Genomic DNA, 17,490 nt, shown 5'->3' with positions numbered 1-17,490 from the left:
TTTTTATTTTATTTTTTTCTCTTTTTTACATGACACCAGTATTCATTAAACACTTTGATAAATAAAATGACATCCACTCTTTCCACCATACATTTATCTTTGCATATACAGAAAATCTAAACTCTGCATCTACACTCACGGCTGTAATTGTTGTTATCAATAAAATAGTTTTTCAATTAACCCATGGGGAACATACTGAAGCTCAGCAAAACCCAAGCATAACTTCGGTCCAGACTTGTGAGGCGAGTTAGGTGTTTGGTGGCAGTGGGCTCTTCCCCTTAGATACCACCACAGCTTGTTCTCCGATGCTGTCTTCTATAAGCAAGGAGATGGCGCCATCTAGCTGTTTTGATGCTGCTAGAGCCACAACAGCTTTTTCTGTGGGGAAGCCCATCTTCTCCAGCTGCTGAAGACTAGGAGGAAACTTTGTGTAAGTATATATAAAGTACTGTGCAAAAGTCTTGAGCCACCACTCACGACGCTGCGCACCGTGCTAAGTTTTCAGCTAATAGCTTTTGGGAATCACCTCATTGGTGCAAAACTATTTTATATTTGTCAAACTGTGTTTTCTTAGGGAGTTTTCAAAGATTCAAGCAAAAAAATTGAGCAAATGACAAATAATGTATTTTTGTGACGGGCTGCTAGTAACAAAGTGTCTAAGCACAACCTTTTATATGCTCGAATGATTGATAGGTCGGTGTTAAATGGTTTAAAAAAAACAAGAAAAAAGAAAAGCCATTCCTGGATTAAATAGAAAATACAGGGAAAAGCAGCCAATGTCAGAAGACCTTTAAACATTGCTCAAGACAACTTAAAAGAAAGTCTGGAAGCACACTGTAAAAACAAAGAGGGATGTCTCAAGACTTTTCCACAGTATTCTATGAGAAAATCGAGTAGTACTAGGTTAAAAAAAAAAAAAAAATACATACACACACATCTGCATACTGACATAAAATTCAAGATATTAAGTTATTACTAACCGCAAAGAGGAAACCGATGATTTAGGAACCTCCACTTTTGCACCAGGATCATCGGGAGCATCCTGTAATGAGGCCAGTATCCCCGCTCTAAGCATCTGCTCCTCCAGCACCTCTGCCTCAGCAGTCACAGTAGACTCCTCCATTATCCAGGCAGGCAAAGGTTCAATCCATGAGCGGTGGTTTGAAGCAGAAGGTTGGTTCATTGGGACAGCAGCTGACTGATCTACGGGTATCGTCTGAGAAACTGGTTGAGATCTGTGACAACACACGAGGTTAAAATGTTCAGAATAAACACAGGTTAAGACCAATGAATGTTCATTGAGACTTGTGATGTGAACGAAATGAGTCACACCTGTGTGAGGTAGCGTAGCTAGGCAACCTTAACCTGGCTGTGGTGGAAACATACATCCAGTCAGGGATGAAATCCAAGACTCTGGACTCCTCCAGCTCCTGTAACATCCCGATAAAGGGCTGATGATCTGAGCGATACATTAAGTATTATATAGAAAGACTTATGAATATGGAAATGAACATCATCAAAGATTTAAACCTGGAGAAACAAATTGAGAGTTCAAGAAAAATAAGAGAAAAGTGAGCTAATAGTAAAAGTCCTAATAAGTCAAAAAACAAGTAAAATTGTTTCTCTATAAATCACAATATAATGCTTTTGGTTTCAAACAATTGCAAAATCGGGGTAGGATACAGTTGTGCCCAATGCATATTGCACAGAAGTGAAGCAGAGCTGGTGTCCCGGGCAGCAGCAGCAGACCAATCAGCAGAAAAAGCCACGGGAGAAACCAGACAGGCAGACATCTCAGCACCCTCCTCTGTGTCACCTGTCGACACTGTGCTGTAAATAAAGCAAGCTGGACGGCAGAGAAGCCAAAGATCCGGCTCGCCTCACCCCCACCAATAAAGAGGAGCAGGGTGTAAAGAAAAGGTAGTGCGATGATTGTCAGGGTGGAGAGGACGAGTAAGGCGAGTGTCCCCCAGCGGCGCTCCTGACAAGATCCAAGCAGCAGCACCAGAGCTACACTGACCAGCAGAGAGGGCAGCTCATCATGGCTGAGAGCATACAGGAACACATCTGAGGAGGGGAAGAGGTCATGCATATGTTTTGATTTTTACCAATTCTTGTCTGTGAGATCTGAACTCAAAAAAAGGGTTACCTGTGAACCTCGGGAAGTCTCCTCCTGGACCAACACTGAGACTTGCCTGGATGCCCCCAGCATACATCAGTAGCATGAGTGTTACCAATAAAGAGGTCCCCAGGCAGAAGCCAGGACGACCTGATCCAAACCAGAACCGCACTGACGACATACAGTCCAGCATTATTCACGATTATTCACGATCAGCTGTAGTTTCTCTACTCACTTTTTGGAGGGTTTGTTTTTTTGCTATAGTGGCATAATATTGGTAAACAAACATATGCTGGTTTGCATAACACGAAAAATAGTTTGTGGCATTAAACTGAACCCATTATTGTCCTCACAGCATTAAGACAGCCCGTCAAAGATCCTTCAAACTGAGGTTAGTGCCTGCAGAAATTCCACCAAAAGACATGAAATATCTAACTAGTACGACAACCTCTAATTTCTTCTGATCGTATATAAAATAGCCATATCCTCAAAGCGTATGTGATGAAATATTTTAAGGAAAAAAAGAATAATCAAAGCATAACTAATAAAGTCCTACAATTATAAACAAATCTCCAGTGTGAAAATATTCAGAAAATGAAAGCAAACTTCCGCGTTACGTCTTTTTCTTCGCAGTAAAACAATAGCATAAAGATGCACTACCCCCACCTGCTGGACATACTGCTAGCAAGCCGTCAACCACCAGCAGGATTTAGATTATTATTTGAATGAACTGTTTTCAAAGACATTTTTTAAGATCTGGCCAAGAGGGCAGAAGAGATGGAAACAAATATATGAAAATTGTTCTATAAAGATTTTTTTTAAGTGGCCCACGAGAACTGGTCTAGTTACGATCTATTACCCAGAGTGGGTATAATCACGCTAAGTCATAAGGATACTTGAAAAACAGGTATTTATTTTACTTCTTGTATAACCCCTCCCTAAATCACGTTGACTTCCGAATATTTAAAAATCAGCATTTTTTTTTATGTTGTTTAAAATTTAAAAGCACAGACTATGCGGCTATTATTGTAAACGTACGTGTCGATTTGTGTATCTAATCTGTAATGCTCTCGCTACAGCAGCCCCCAAACAGTATCGCGTTATGTCGCGAGATTTCGTGGTTGCCGCGAAGAGAAGTGCGTTTCTGCGGCAGCATTCTTCGTCCATTCGTCTCTTGTAGGCACACTAAAATGGCGTCTGCTTCGGGTGAGTAAAAAAATTGCGACAATTGCTGACTTTTAAAGTAAATGTTGGTTTTCATTGAAACATTAATTTACATGAATGTATCCTAATTGTGAGTATGTTTGCATAGTTTGTCTTTTTAGCCACTTTTCTTCATTGAATAACATGAACTTAGTCGGCTCCGCGTCCGAGGCCTAGACAAGTTAGCTCGTCGAGTCTTTGCGGTATTTACTCCGGATATGTTTTTTCATTTGTGCACACTGCGTTTTTCCGCATATTACCAATTTAAAACGAATCCTGTTTAACGGGTGCGTCGATCTCTGAGTGGTTTCGTTGGCTGTGAAGTAGTGTATAGGTTTAGTGAATGGTCTAGTTGTCTCCGTTTTGAATGGCAACCTAAGAACGGGCCTGTAACGTGCGGCTCGCGCGCTAAGATCTGAAACTATTGTTTCTTGTTTTATTTTTTTAAACTAACCCTTTTTCCCCATTTACAGATTACAGCTCCTACAGCCAGACCGGGGCTCAACAGGGGTAAGGTTTTTCAGTTACCTTTATTAAAATGGCTTTGAGATTTTTAACCATCCAATATGACCTAATTCTTTCGAAGAAAGGAAACAAAGCGGAGATTAGGGTGGATGCAAATGTAAACCTGTATATATTTTTTAAAACCAATATGCAAACATGGATTACTTTTGGTCGTTTTGTAACCTTCTTTAGATCGTAGTAAACATCTTTTGGATAAAGACCATTTTAAACAGCGCACAGCATGATATTTTTTTCAGGCAGTACCCGGATTTCTGATGATCCTAAAATTTTGATGCATATGTTTACAGGTATGCTTCCTATGCTGCCCAGCCCTCACAGAATTATGGACAATCTGCTCAGGTACCATTATTGATTTAATTGTGCAGATTTGATCAAAGCATGCCTTGTGCTTAAAACATTTAATGATTGTGGGGGAAACTTGGGATGGTTATTTGTTTACTGCTGGCAGTCATATAGGTTGTTTGTGCTTTAAGCAAATGGAGCTTTTAAATAATGCTTAGTTGAGGTTTATTGTGCCTAATGGCTACTGTATTTGGTCTTTCAGCAAAGCTATGGCCAGCAGAATTATGGCTCATATACCCAACCTGCTGCAGCAGCTGCTGATAGCAGTTACAGTCAGACAACACCTGCAGCTGGAGGCTACCCCCAGCAGCAGCAACAGTATGGATCTGGATCATATGGCCAACCAGCATCAGGTCAGTTTTTGTTTTGTTTTAATTTATTTATTTTTAATTATTCTGTTGTTAAACAGTCAAATTACAATGTGAACAGGAATGAATATCAAATATCTTTTTTTTTCTCTTTGTGATATGTGATGTCTTTTGTATAGCTGGCTACCCTGCTGCCCAGTCTGCTACTCACAGCTATTCACAGTCAACCCAGGGTTACGGAGCCAGTGGTTATGACAGTACTCCTGCTGCTGCTGCTCCAGCTGCCTCCCAGTCTTATGGCTCTCAGCCAGGATACACGGCTCAGTCTGCCTACCCTGGTTATGGCCAACAGGCTGCTCCCACTGCCCCTCAGAGGTATGAACATCTCATCTGACAACAAAATAACACGTGAATTCCAGAAGAACATGCTTATCGGATTACTTACATTTTGTCTGTGCTTTGTCTCCATCAGTTACAATGCTAACAGCCAGCCGGCTACTTACAACCAGAGTAGCTACTCCCAGCCAGCAGCATATGGTCAGCAACAACCTGGTTACCAAGGCCAGCAGGCAGGCTACAGCCAGCAGCAGGGATACCAACAGCAGACCCAGCCACAGCAACAAGCTCCTCCTGCTTACCCTCCCCAGGCCGGTGGATCATATGGGCAGCCTCCAGCCAACCAGTACAACCAGCAAGGTGGACCACCCAGTTACAGTCAGTCCGGCCATTACAGTAAGCTTTGCTTTCCTCCTGCCTAAACAGCTGCTCTCTCAACTAAGCGCATCTGTTCGATTCCACTGTGATCATTCTGTGATGACTGCATGTTTTGATATTGTTGTTCCTCTTGTAGACAGTTACAGGCAGGACGGGCAGGGTGGAGGTTCTGGTTATCCAGGCTCTGAGCCTACGAGGTACCCTGGAGTAGGGGACAGCAGGGGCCCTGGAAGGGACTTTGACCGTGGTGGAATGATGCATCGTGGGCGTGGAGGCATGGGGCGTGGCATGGGGTAAGTGTCTTTCTTAAGCACTTAATCTCACATTTATTCAGTCTTTGCAGGTGCCGTTGCCATTTGAGGCAGAGCTGAGACAAACCCTGCTGTAACGTCAGAATAATACAGGAAAACATAATGGCAGTCTTGTAAGGGGAATTTATTAGCATTTGATACTGATTCATCAGCAATCGGTGCTAATGAATTGCATATAGCTAGTATAATACATGCAGTGGCATATGTTGTATATGCCAGCAATAAGAATGAGTTTTGTCTCAACCCTGCCTCTCTCTTGGTCAAAGGTAAGAAGAAGAAAAAAGTGCCGATTTTGATCAGAGACCTGTGCATAAAATTTAGGTTGGACAGCTTATATCCTAGACCACGATTTGATTACTGGGCAGTATCAACAGTATAGCATAGGAAAACGTAGTTTCAGATTTCAACGTTTGTCAGGGAACATGGTACAATCTGTAAGAATATCTACATAAAGACATACAGAATTCTAACCCTACTTTCTTTAGTTTCCCACCAGTTCAGTTTGTCAGCATGCTGAATTATTCTCTGTAGAGTGACTAACTGGAATAATACAGTTAGATGCTGGAGTCTAGTCCTGTAAGGTCATATATTACGACAGGTATTTTAAGAAATGTATAAATGGACGCTGGGCTCATGTAGCACATTAAGTTCCATTTCACATGCACGTTTGTGTTTTACTAGAGAGCAGTATTTGGGTCAGTACATTTTCTTGATAAGTTTTATTTATTATTCATTTTTTGCCAATTCATTGGTGGTTTTTCAGAGTCTCATAGGTTTCTAAAGGGCAACCGGTGACAATATGTATTTGTCCCCATTTCATTGGGTTGAGAAAATGCCAAAAAAGGCGGGAAATGGCACTTTAAATTAATCTAGATGTTTAAATGGTTGTTTAAAGAAACACCTCAAAAGTAAATGACATCAATTACAAGAAGACAGAGTAATTAACCATCTATTTTAAGAATTTTTGTCATTTGCCGCTCTGACATTACTCCCAAAAGTAGTTTCTCATTTGATGTCATCTCTTGGACCAAAGTAAGTTTTTGTTTTTGTTTTAAAAAAAAAAAAATCTCTTTCAAGGGTTACTTTGATGTTCAGATTTATTTATTTATTTATTTTTTACTAACCATTAAAGCAAAAAAACAAAACAAAGGACAGTAAGAACGGTAAGCCTATATTAATGGCAAAACACTCAGAGGGAAGTTTTAATAAATTTCAAAATCCTGGTTAATTTTCTGATACACGTGGTTATTTTCCAGCCATATACTGGCTGTTTTTTGGTGTTTTTGACAGCTTGAGGAAAGAAAAATGTAGGTATAGTGGTTTTTTGACGTTGAAGGCATGGGAAAACAGGGCTTATTGAAGGTATGCACAGACCCATCTGTTCCAAAAAAATATATAAAGATTTCTCATGGGGTGGTTAGTGTGGATGCATTCAGTCCAAAGTGGATTTTTGTTTTGTCATTAGTCAAATCTCAAAACAGCTTTTGGGTGCACTATACTTGTTTTAAGGGTCTTGTGAAAATGTATTTCTCATGTTAAGGAAATTGGAACACATCCTGGACACTCTCTCTGGTACTTCCATTTAATAGACAAGAAAATTGTCTACAGATTGAGCATCGGAACAGGTTTTCTATTGTGCAGATGTGATTTTTACCAAGTTAAAACAGTTACAGAGACACATTTCAGGTGTTTCAAGTTCATCAGAGGGTTGTACCGTCATGTTGTACTGCACATTTGGTTTGGTTTGGTTTAGAAGAGCTGTTTAAAGGTTTAAAAATACTATTTAAAATTCATACTTGCGCTATCAAGTTTTACATCAGCAGCCATTAATGTGACTATTGGTAACATGACAGGGGTTTGGGGTTTTTTTTGGTTTTTTTCCCTTCTTTTGGGAAAGAATCCTGCCCAAAGCTTGAATGAGCAGTTTTGTGGCAGAAATGCACGGGCATCATCGGGTGTTCATTTCAGGTGTCCATTTTAAGGTGTGTTTAGAATTTTTCATGGTTATTTTTCAGTGGCAAAAGTTGTTTTTTTTTTGGGGGGGGGGGTTGTTTTTTTTCTCCTTCCTTTCCTTTTTAAGAAAGAGGGTTCTGCATGACATCTCTGGTTTTTGGTGGCGCAAATGCACACACACAGACACTGAAGTATTTCAGCAAATCTCATACAAGGCCACACTTTAAAAGTATAATATAAACAAAATAGTTCTCAGTTAGAAAGCATAAATAAAATTACATCATTGTATTTCAGATGCAGTGTAGCAGGTTTCTATCATTAAATTTGAAGATTAGCTTAGGTTTAGCTTTGCACAGGTATATTTATATATTCTGGGGGGAGGTGGGGGGCACGTTATGTCATTCTGAAATGTTTTGAATTGTTTTTGTGGTTTGGAATACAACTGTTTGATCACTTTCTTTTGAGCACATTTTTAACATGCTTTGTCACATTTATACCGTACAGGTAACAGTGAGAGCCATTTAAAACCATCTTTTCTCTAAAAAGTATCTGTACTCAGTACAGAGCCGCCAGCTTAAGCAGCAGAAGGAGCTTTAACAAAGATTCAAGGTCTGCCATTTTTCAAGAACTGAGGATGGTGGTTTTTATGAGCATGATGGGTTCTTTAAGCGACCAAGTCTTTGTTTTTAATTTCCCTTGGTAAACTATGTTTAAGAAGAAGAAGAAAACGAAAAGTTTTGGTGTTTTGTTTGGAAACATGTATACTTGTATTTGTTTTTATTACCTGGTGAATGTAATCACCAGGCCTTCTTGTGAAATTTCAGATGCATTGTCTTATTTTACATGTGTAATATCTGCTTGTGCTGTAATTTTCCTTAGAAGTAATGTTAGTGCGGCCATAGTTTGTTTCTGGGTAAAACTGTATTCCGTCAATGCATCTGAAATCTTTTCTATCTGTGTACAAATGTTTGGGTTTTGTCACAATTTAAATACCAGTAAAAAATGTTAGTTTTTTATTTATTTTTTTTCATGTGTATCCTCTACTAAAAAATGTTTCTGAAGTTGTTTTTAGCTAACTAAGGAATGGCGCATAATTCCTAAACTAATACCCTCAGTTAGATTATGTATTTCTGATTATGGGGAATTTTTATTATGTGAAAGTTGCTGTCCGGCTAGTTAGAATGTTTTGATTACTCCCTCAATCAAGCCACTTTGCTCGAGCCATGGAAGTGGCTGTAAAAGGGAAATCGCCTTCATATCTCCATTTATTCCCCCATAGCAGCGCTGGAGACAGAGGTGGCTTCAGTAAGCCTGGTGGTAAGTTAACGAGTATTACACTGGTTAGTCCTTTCAAAGACTTAAACTTTTTTGAGCAAATATGCCTCGAGTATTGATGTGACATACTTTGTGGTCGTCAAAATTTATTTATACAAACACATCTGAAAATATTGGAAATTATTTTTTTTCCCATTGCCTGAGACCATTCTCTCTGGGGTACTGTATAGTTCAGTCACTGCTTATGGTTTGACACTTGAGTTTTCAAAAGGTTAATCACAAATTTCAACTCGAATGCGTTTTGTTACTACTTTAAGAAATCTGAGCAGAATTCATGGGGTTTTTTGAGGATTTGCTACTGGTCTAAGAGGCTTTTCAAATGACACACAAATATTTGCCAAAGGGTCCAAGGTGTCCTATTTTCAATTCAATATATCACTTGTGGGAATTGTGTGTACCTTAAGGTGCTATTTTCAACTTTTCCCAATATGGCTGATGCGTCTATAAGGGAGTGTCTGGATTATGTTTTGTAGTACTCTTTAGGTGGAGTTTACTAAACAAGAGTTCTCAACACTGACTTGTATCAATCTGTTTCTTTCCTCCTGGCTGATGGACCACAGGACCTATGGGCGACAACGAGCGTGAGATGGGTGAGTCACTAAACTCCTGTTAGGTTCCTTGAAATTGGTGTTTCATAAACTCTGTACAGCTTGTTTTTTTTTTTGTTTTGTTTTGTTTTTTTTTGTTGTTGTTTTTTTTGTTTTGTTTTGTTTTTTTTAAATAAGCAACTGTTTAAAAACAAAAAAAAATTTGTAAATGGGTTTCCTCGTAGGACGCCCAGAGGAGCAGGATGACTCAGAGAACAGCACAATTTATATCACAGGATTGACTGAGAAGGCTAACCTCGAGGAAATGGCTGAATTCTTCAAACACGTCGGTCCGATTAGGGTAAGAACACTTTATTCTAAATGTAGTTGCAAACACACCTAATTAACAATAAAGTAAATGTTTTTTTCCTTCCCCTCTTCTTTCTACACATCAAGATTAACCGCAGACTTGGCCAGCCTGCGATTAACATATACACAGACAAGGACTCTGGAAAGCCAAAGGGGGACGCCACTCTGTCCTATGAGGAGCCAGTTTGTGCCAAAGCAGCTGTGGAGCATTTTGATGGTACATTTCATCGACATCAAATCTTTATTATTATTATTATTAGTAGTAGTAGTATTAATATTATTAGTAAACAATTTCTTCTTTCTTTAAATATTAGGAAAAGAGTTCCAAGGCAGAAGACTTAAGGTGTCCATGGCACGCCGAAAACCCATGATGGGTGGAATGAGAGGTGGTATGCCTATGCGAGATGGCATGATGGGACGTGGAGGTAAATTTTGGTAGTGATGGACTGTATTTTATGCTGTTATTGCTGTACTTGTGTAAATCTTAATTGATGGTAGTTTGAATTTAGATAAACTCACACAGGAGCCCTGTAGCGTGTTTTATGTGAACTGCATGCTAAAATAGCCTGAGTCCAGCTTCATGATTTAAAGGTGCTGTGATTTCCCTATAATATCAGGTATGATGGGCCGTGGCGGAGACCGTGGTGGTTTTGTCCCACGAGGTGGTCCACGTGGTATGGGCAGAGGTGGACCGTCAGGAGGCAACATGCAGCAGAGAGCCGGTGACTGGGAGTGTCCTAATCCGTATGTATTTTTTTCATTGTGTACCATCTTGGTTTTTTGATACTTTGTTGGTTTGTCAGAACTTTTTAATTCATGTAATCTGTGCTTCCAGGGGTTGTGGCAATCAGAATTTTGCCTGGAGAATGGAGTGTAACCAGTGCAAAGCTCCCAAACCAGAAGGGTTGGGTGGTGGCCCTCCATTTCCCCATGGAGGTGACCGTGGCAGAGGTGGAATGGGAATGCGTGGTGGCAGAGGTATGGACCGTGGCGGTCCAGCAGGAGTCGGAGGGCCCGGTGGACCCGGCGGCCCTGGAGGATTCCGTGGAGGCTGGGGAGGTGACCGAGGTGGATTCAGAGGACGTGGTGGAATGGACAGGGGAGGGTTCCGTGGGGCCGGCCGTGGAGGACCACCGATGGACCGAATGGGTGGCAGAGGTGGAAGAGGAATGGGACCACCAGGGGGCAAGATGGATATGAGGTAGGGTTTAGGCTACCTGAAACGTGAACTTTAGTGCCAGTCTTATTACTCTAAGTAATTTTATGACTACCTCCTAATGCTGAATTTGGACATGGAACTGAAACTGAAGTGTTTGCTGTCCTTCCTTGGTTTTGTTTGCAGGGATCATCGTCAGGAGCGCAGAGACAGACCTTACTGAAGGAGAAGCTCTTGATCGTTTCTCTTGTGGAATTTGATTTTTAGAAGAATTTTCTTTTAATTTATGGTTCCGAATTTTGATGGTTATAGAACTGCTCTCACGCAACCTGTGCAGTTACATTCATATCGTTTCCATATTTTTTTTTTTTCCTCGTCATTAGTTTACCCATGTTTATGCTAAATCTTGTATTGTGCATGTTTTGTTCTTCCTGTTATTGCTTTTTTTCTTTCTTTTTTTTTTTAAAGATGCAGATTAGGTTTGACTTTGTGTTGTAAAATCCAGTATTTTTCATTCATTAACGAACTGTCCTTTCCCATAACTAACTATTGTATGTTGATAAATGTGGGAAATAAAATTTTACTTAATTAATGTTGAGGTTTTTTTGCTTTTACTCAACTGTACAAATTTTAAGCACCTAAGTAATTTAAAATCATAAAGGGACCTCTGTACACATTCACACTACTTACATAAAATAACATCTCTGAACTGTACATACTCAGAATTGTTAAACCAAAGATTTTGGCACTTCAGTATTTCTTTGAGGCTCTTTCTGCTTAAGGTGTGTTTGGTATGTTCTTTGAGGAAACACGATGTTAATCTTACTCAAATATTTGATGGGGATTTTAAAATCATATGATGAATGAAGAAATTTATTCCAAAAAAACTGGAAGCAGTGTCGTTATTGTAAAAAAGGTATTTCCTAAGGAGCACAGATCAATGTTTTTGGTAATTGAGAGTAGAGATGGCACGATACCACTTTTTTATGTCCGATACAGATATGAATCCGATATAGTGTTTTTTTTTTAATCAACAAAACTGTTTTTTAAATATCTTGCTGCATTTTGTATAAGTTCATACTCAAGTTTAAAACAACAACTACACTAAAGCTATTCTGTTATACCTGTATGCAAAAAAAATATTTCATAGTACAGCAATACTGATCAATCTAATAAACTTAAACCTACACCATCCTCCCTATTCTGGTATTTTAAAGAGTACTTAGCATAAATATTAAGCAACCTAACTAATAGGGTTCCAACTCCCAGCAACAACAAAAATAGGGAACCACCCCTCACACTCCACCTCATGATGCTTAATCGACGTAATCAACCTTAATTTGATGCAGTATGGAAAAAAAAAAGCACAGAAATCAATTATTTTTCAAGAAATATTAAATAGATTCAACATCTTTCTTCAACAAAATTGCAGACTGCACAGATGGTACCTTCCCAAAGGAAAAAGTACTATAGCTTACTAGGGTATATATATTAGACTTAATAGTTACTATATACAGTAATGGACTTCTATACATTTTGCATCAAATTAAAACTTTGGCTGTCAGATAATTATTTATTAAAAGCTAGACATTTTAAATGAGAATAAGAAAGAAAAGTATGTCTTTGTGCACCCTTTTCCCTGTTAATGCCCTATCGGCCCCCCTGGCTAAACTTTGCTAGATCCGCCCCTGCACAGTTACCAGCGTCAGCTACGTAGAAAAAGATCCTCAAGTAGAAAGTAATAATAAATAAATTCTAACAACAGCTGATCAAGCTTAAACGTGCTGCTGTTGTTCAGCCGCTGGTTTCCTCTTTCTGGTGCAACGTGGGCCAAAAGCAAACTAGAGACACGGACTCGCGACAGAAAAGCCGATCAGCTGATCGTTAAGCAGTTTCATGATTGAAGTAGCAGCAAGAAGAGGCAGTCGCTTGTTAAGCTTAACGCAGGAATGCTTTACAAACATTCAGAGATGGACTTACACACTTGCTTTACTTCTCTCGGGATAACTTTGTCGGAGATGAAATGCCGGGTTGCTAGCGAAGCTCCACATGCTATCCAGACCACCGACAGGTCCCGCATGCCACAGCCCCTCTATCACGTGATGCATACTGCGCCGACGTGCTAACGTTCTGAGGTGAGTTACGGTGTGTTGCAAGTTTTGTGAGGTGCTTTCGTGATATTTAATGGATCGGATTACATTTTTTATTTTTCTCTGATATCCGATCCAGTAATTTAGGTCAGTATCGGACCGATACCGATACGTAATATCTGATCGGTCCATCTCTAATTGAGAGATGACATTAATGCAACTTGGTTACATTCGCATAACTTGGGAAGGCAAATTCTTCCCGTAATTAAAAAGTATTAAATTGAATCTTTCCCACTAAATTTTGGGCATTGAGGCTGGTCAGGTTTTTATGGAGTCCTTGTGCTATTGCACACTTTGTATTTCATCTGCAATGTTTTCTGAAGGGTTTTGCACATCAGCACACACCAACCAGTTTGGGTGTCATTTGTGCCAGTTGAAAACAGGATACACAGCCTACAATTTTAATGGGTTCACCTTAAGTTGGACAACAGAAGATTTGGAGTGAGTATTAATGAGTATCCATTCTGCCTTGCATCAACGGTTCAGTCTGGCAGGGGTGTAATGGTGTTAGGGATACTTTCTTGGCACACTTTGGGCCCTTTACTACCCATCAAGCATCATTTGAACACCACAGCCTGCCTGAGTCTTGTTGCTGGTCATGTCCATCTCTCCATAAACAGTGTACTCATGTTGCTGTGCCTGAAATGGCATCCAGTCACCAGAACTCAGTCCAGTAGAGCACCTTTAGGATGTGGTGGGACCGGAGATTCACATCACGAATGTGTTTCAGTGGTAACCCACTCCACCCTGCCTTCCTTTCAGCCTGTTTGCAGGCATTGGAGGGCTGGTGTAGTTCACTTTCCATCAGTGATGCTGGAAACACCTGGGCCCAGTGTGCCAGAGCTCTATAAAAGCCCTCAGAGCTTTCTGTGGCTCTCCTTCCTGAGGCATTCCTGAGCATTGCATACACAGGTTTTCCACCCTGGTACTCGTTAACACCATTGATTGTACTGACTACGCATTTGTGTGTATCTCATTTTTTGTTATGGGGAAGTTTTCATCACTCGCTTTACAGTGAAATGCCTTGAACAAAAGGTGACCGAGTCAGGCTGTGAGCCCTCTGTAGGCCCAGAATAGCGTTCTGTTTTGTTATTTTTCCATTAATGTAGACGATGTAGCGCAGTTGCAGGTCTGAAAAGCCTTGCAGTTACTTTTCTTGCCAGCAGGTGGCGCAGGTTAGATTCAAACTTTGCGTGAATCAGTGCAGCTCAGAATCAGATGAGAAGTTTTACATCAGTGACAGAACTGCAGTAAAATACAGGAAGTCGTGTAAGTGTTTAAATTTTTAAAGGATGGATAATTCAAATGTACTTCTGGTCTTAATAACACTGTTACTTTAAATAGTTGCTGCCATTCACAGCAATAAAATTGTAAACTCTCAGAACAAAATTCACAAAGAGCCAATGGTTAAACTATTTCTTTGCTCGTTTCTCTTTTGTCCTCAAACTTCAATGACACTCACTCTCATTACGCTGCTTGTTAAACTCAGAATCATAGCCCTGTGAGGCCTTCAGCCTAAATTAAGCAGCACTGCTAATCACAGACGTTGATCACTGGCACATTTAAAACAAAAAAAAGAAAAACATCTGTGAAACATATGGCTGCTGAGTGTGTTGCTGTTTTCATTTTCATACACTGCTCATGTTACCACTGCAAACTCCTGCCTGCTGGGGTTTTAGTGTAGTTAGGATTTGATCCTCAGATCACCTCTAATACTTCTAGAACCTCTGAAGACAGAAATCATTGTGGATCTCACAGCATGTTTAAGTCCTCATGAGTGCAGGACACAAAACCTACTTCAGCTCCTGTTGTTCTGGTTCTCATTCCAACCTTTGACCTTGTGGCCGAGTCGGGGGGGAAAAAACATTTTTTAACTACTTGATTATAAAGACCTGATATTCAGTCTCACAAGATTGTGCATCAGTAAGGATCTGGACTCGGAGTCGTGTTAAAGATAAGATGCACTAATCAAGATGGTGTCTGTGTGTCTCTTTTAAACTCCGCCACTCTCAGTAGTGCCTTGGCAAAAGCAGCCACAGCTGACATCTTCAAGTCTTTCTCATTGGCTGCGGCTGGTTGTTCATGTAGATTAATTAAGTGCTGAACTCTCTCTCGTTCTCTCTCTGCACTGACAGAAAAGCTGATTCATCCAGGCCCAGAAAATGATCTCATCAACCCCACCTTCTCCCTCTTTTTCTCTCACTGTCTGTCTCTTTCTCCATCTCTCTTCCGCTCCCTCCCTTCCTTTCATTCTCGCTCTTTGTCTGTCTTTCTTAAACGGACACATCCCTCTTTTTAAATGAAAACAAGCCCTCCTTCTTGGCAGCTGGTTGCCTAAATTTAAAAAGACACACTCGAGGAGTGAAGAAGAGAGCTCAGTGTGAGTTAGTACACCGAGAAAGAGATGGTGTAGAAGAAGTAAAGGCCTGGTCAGACTGTTTTTAACTTATATGTATTTTATAGGTTAATAACCCTCGGTCTATGTAGTACTCAACAGTTTTCATGGCATTCATGACACTTAGAGTTCTATCAGTTTTGCCATCCAGTTTCTGTTCATGTTTATCATAGTATTGTATTCCTCTTAGTTTATCCTGCCTCCCCTGTTTTCCCCGTGTCTTGTGATTCTTTGCCCAATTTGTTACTCATTTCCTGTTTTACTTACTAGTTACTAGTTAGTTCTCTCCTGTGTTTGATATTAAGGTTATGTTTTTGGTAGTGTTTATGTGTGCTATCATCATTCTGTGTGTAAACACAATAGCTCAAAACGGTGCGTGGAGCTATTTAAAACTGTATCTCGCTGCCGTTGTTTGTGTTGACAACAAATAGGTTATGTGGGTTACTTTGGACCTCTGACCTCTTTTTCAGGGTCCAAAAAGTTCAACATTTTATAAAATGTCTTTTATATTTAAAACGATTAAAAGTCTACTGCCTTTAATTGTACTGGCAACTTTTAGGGAGTTTTACTAGTACATGGGGAAGATAAATATCATATTATAGTTGGCATCCAAATGTGTCACATTTGACCTCTGACCCCACTTGAACATTCCGCATTTGCACACTGTGTGTGTTGTCCTGTTGTACTTTTTTCTTACGTTTCTGGTTTTTCCCATTTGTTCCTAGTTTTGTTTAGTATTTCAGTTTTGGTTTTACTTATGAACTTTAATCGGCCAGAATAAAAGGCTCACTTTTGGTCTGCCTTTGGGTTCACTGCAGTCACGACAGACCTGCATATCAGATATCAGATCATAATAAGAACATTCAACAGCATCAAGAAATATTAAACACTTAGTCTGAGCCTGTAGGATTTGTAACTTTTTCAAAATGTGCGCTTTAAATTTTGCCTTTAAAAAAAAAAAATCTGCTTCTATAGTAAAAGATAAAAGTCGAGCCTTTTGCACCAAAGTTTTATCCCAGTTCCAGCTCTTATGTTTAACTGGAAAGCCTTTAGTATTTAACAACAACCAAAACAATATGTAATGTGCATTACTATTCTGGGCTTAAATAGTTTGAGGTCACATGGGGATGATAAGAAGAGAACTCAAACACACTTTAGGCAGCTTTTTCCAGAGTTAATGCAACACTTAACCTAATTCAAAAGTGCCTCCTAAAAGTTCTCCACTGCCCTGCCCTGTAATCATCTACAGTAAAACCCCCACAGTGTTTCTTTCGTGCACAGAGTAAATCATGTGCTCTTTTATTGACTGCTTTGTATTTCACTCAGCTGCATGTTTGACTAGACTGATCACTCTTTTGTTATTCACCACTCTTCTCCTGTTTGACTACTTTGATTTGGGCTGTGCCTAAACAAATTGTAACCACACACTCATTGCAAAACTACAAAGCTTACAAAGCTGGCACAGGTTGACTACTTCAGGGTCATCATGAGTTGTAAGCATATATATCTTGACTGTGCAGTCAGAAGGGTCCAATATGAACGCTTTATTTGCCTTTTGGGTGATTTGATAAAGAGACAAAGATTTCATTATTGAGAGATGATGATGATGGTATTTCTGAAGATTTCCATTTTTGTCAGCGGTAAAAGTAGTTTACCGCTGACAAAAGATACTGCATAGCCAAAGTACACTGGAAAATCTATTGTAAAGTTATCTAAGTATGATCATTAATATAAACAGTATTAAAAAATAAAGCACCAATTCATAAAAGGTGCACATAGCCCTTCACGATTTCTGCACTACTTAAACTACTAATGCTTATGCTATGCCAAGCTTTTTAATATAAAGTCCTATTTATTTATTTATTTATTTATTACTGTTACAGCTTTTTCATTTTATTTTTTTTTTATCATGGATAATTAATAGTTCCAGTAATAATTGGTTTGTAAAAGAAAAACATATTTTTTTCTGCCACTTCAATAATGAGACTTATATTTGCATTATTTTATCTTACTGGTTGGTTTAATTTGATTAAAAAACAAACAAACAAACATTTTATTATTATTCATATTGAAGTTATTCCAT

The 17,490-nt window shown here is 39.4% G+C and overlaps 2 protein-coding genes across 3 annotated transcripts; one reads left to right on the top strand and one right to left on the bottom strand.

Moving 5' to 3' along the window:
- Positions 1-24: 24 nt before the first annotated feature.
- Positions 25-3,180, bottom strand: rhbdd3 (rhomboid domain containing 3). The gene is made up of 5 exons (XM_026186373.1): positions 2,150-3,180; positions 1,684-2,067; positions 1,333-1,459; positions 981-1,235; positions 25-413 (listed from the first exon to the last, which is right to left on the bottom strand). The coding sequence occupies exons 1-5, from the start codon at positions 2,310-2,312 to the stop codon at positions 248-250; spliced, it is 1,095 nt and encodes a 364-aa protein (XP_026042158.1). The 5' UTR covers positions 2,313-3,180; the 3' UTR covers positions 25-247.
- Positions 3,181-3,252: 72 nt separating this feature from the next.
- On the top strand, positions 3,253-11,454 carry ewsr1b (EWS RNA-binding protein 1b). 2 transcript variants are annotated; one of them, XM_026186368.1, is made up of 15 exons: positions 3,253-3,325; positions 3,796-3,832; positions 4,135-4,186; positions 4,392-4,542; positions 4,677-4,872; positions 4,970-5,229; positions 5,348-5,504; positions 8,758-8,792; positions 9,371-9,400; positions 9,583-9,698; positions 9,794-9,923; positions 10,021-10,131; positions 10,324-10,450; positions 10,542-10,907; positions 11,049-11,454. In XM_026186368.1, exons 1-15 carry the CDS (start codon positions 3,310-3,312, stop codon positions 11,083-11,085), a joined length of 1,821 nt encoding a protein of 606 aa, XP_026042153.1. In that variant the 5' UTR covers positions 3,253-3,309; the 3' UTR covers positions 11,086-11,454. The 2 variants fall into 2 exon arrangements, with proteins under 2 accessions (XP_026042153.1, XP_026042152.1); XM_026186367.1 differs by having other exon boundaries at positions 8,755-8,792.
- The last annotated feature ends 6,036 nt before the right edge of the window (positions 11,455-17,490 follow it).

Source organism: Astatotilapia calliptera, chromosome 12 (genome assembly GCF_900246225.1).
Source record: "Astatotilapia calliptera chromosome 12, fAstCal1.2, whole genome shotgun sequence".
NCBI lineage: Eukaryota > Metazoa > Chordata > Actinopteri > Cichliformes > Cichlidae > Astatotilapia > Astatotilapia calliptera.
This window is presented reverse-complemented; position numbering and strand designations above follow the sequence as displayed.

Coding starts and splice junctions, on each gene's coding strand:
- rhbdd3 (XM_026186373.1), bottom strand. CDS start 2,312: ATGCTGGACTGTATGTCGTCAGTGCGGTTCTGGTTTGGATCAGGTCGT. Junction 2,068..2,149: donor AGACTTCCCGAGGTTCACAG/GTAACCCTTTTT, acceptor TCCCCTCCTCAG/ATGTGTTCCTGTATGCTCTC. Junction 1,236..1,332: donor AGCTACGCTACCTCACACAG/GTGTGACTCATT, acceptor GTGTTGTCACAG/ATCTCAACCAGTTTCTCAGA.
- ewsr1b (XM_026186367.1), top strand. Junction 10,132..10,323: donor TGGCATGATGGGACGTGGAG/GTAAATTTTGGT, acceptor CTATAATATCAG/GTATGATGGGCCGTGGCGGA. Junction 10,451..10,541: donor GACTGGGAGTGTCCTAATCC/GTATGTATTTTT, acceptor CTGTGCTTCCAG/GGGTTGTGGCAATCAGAATT.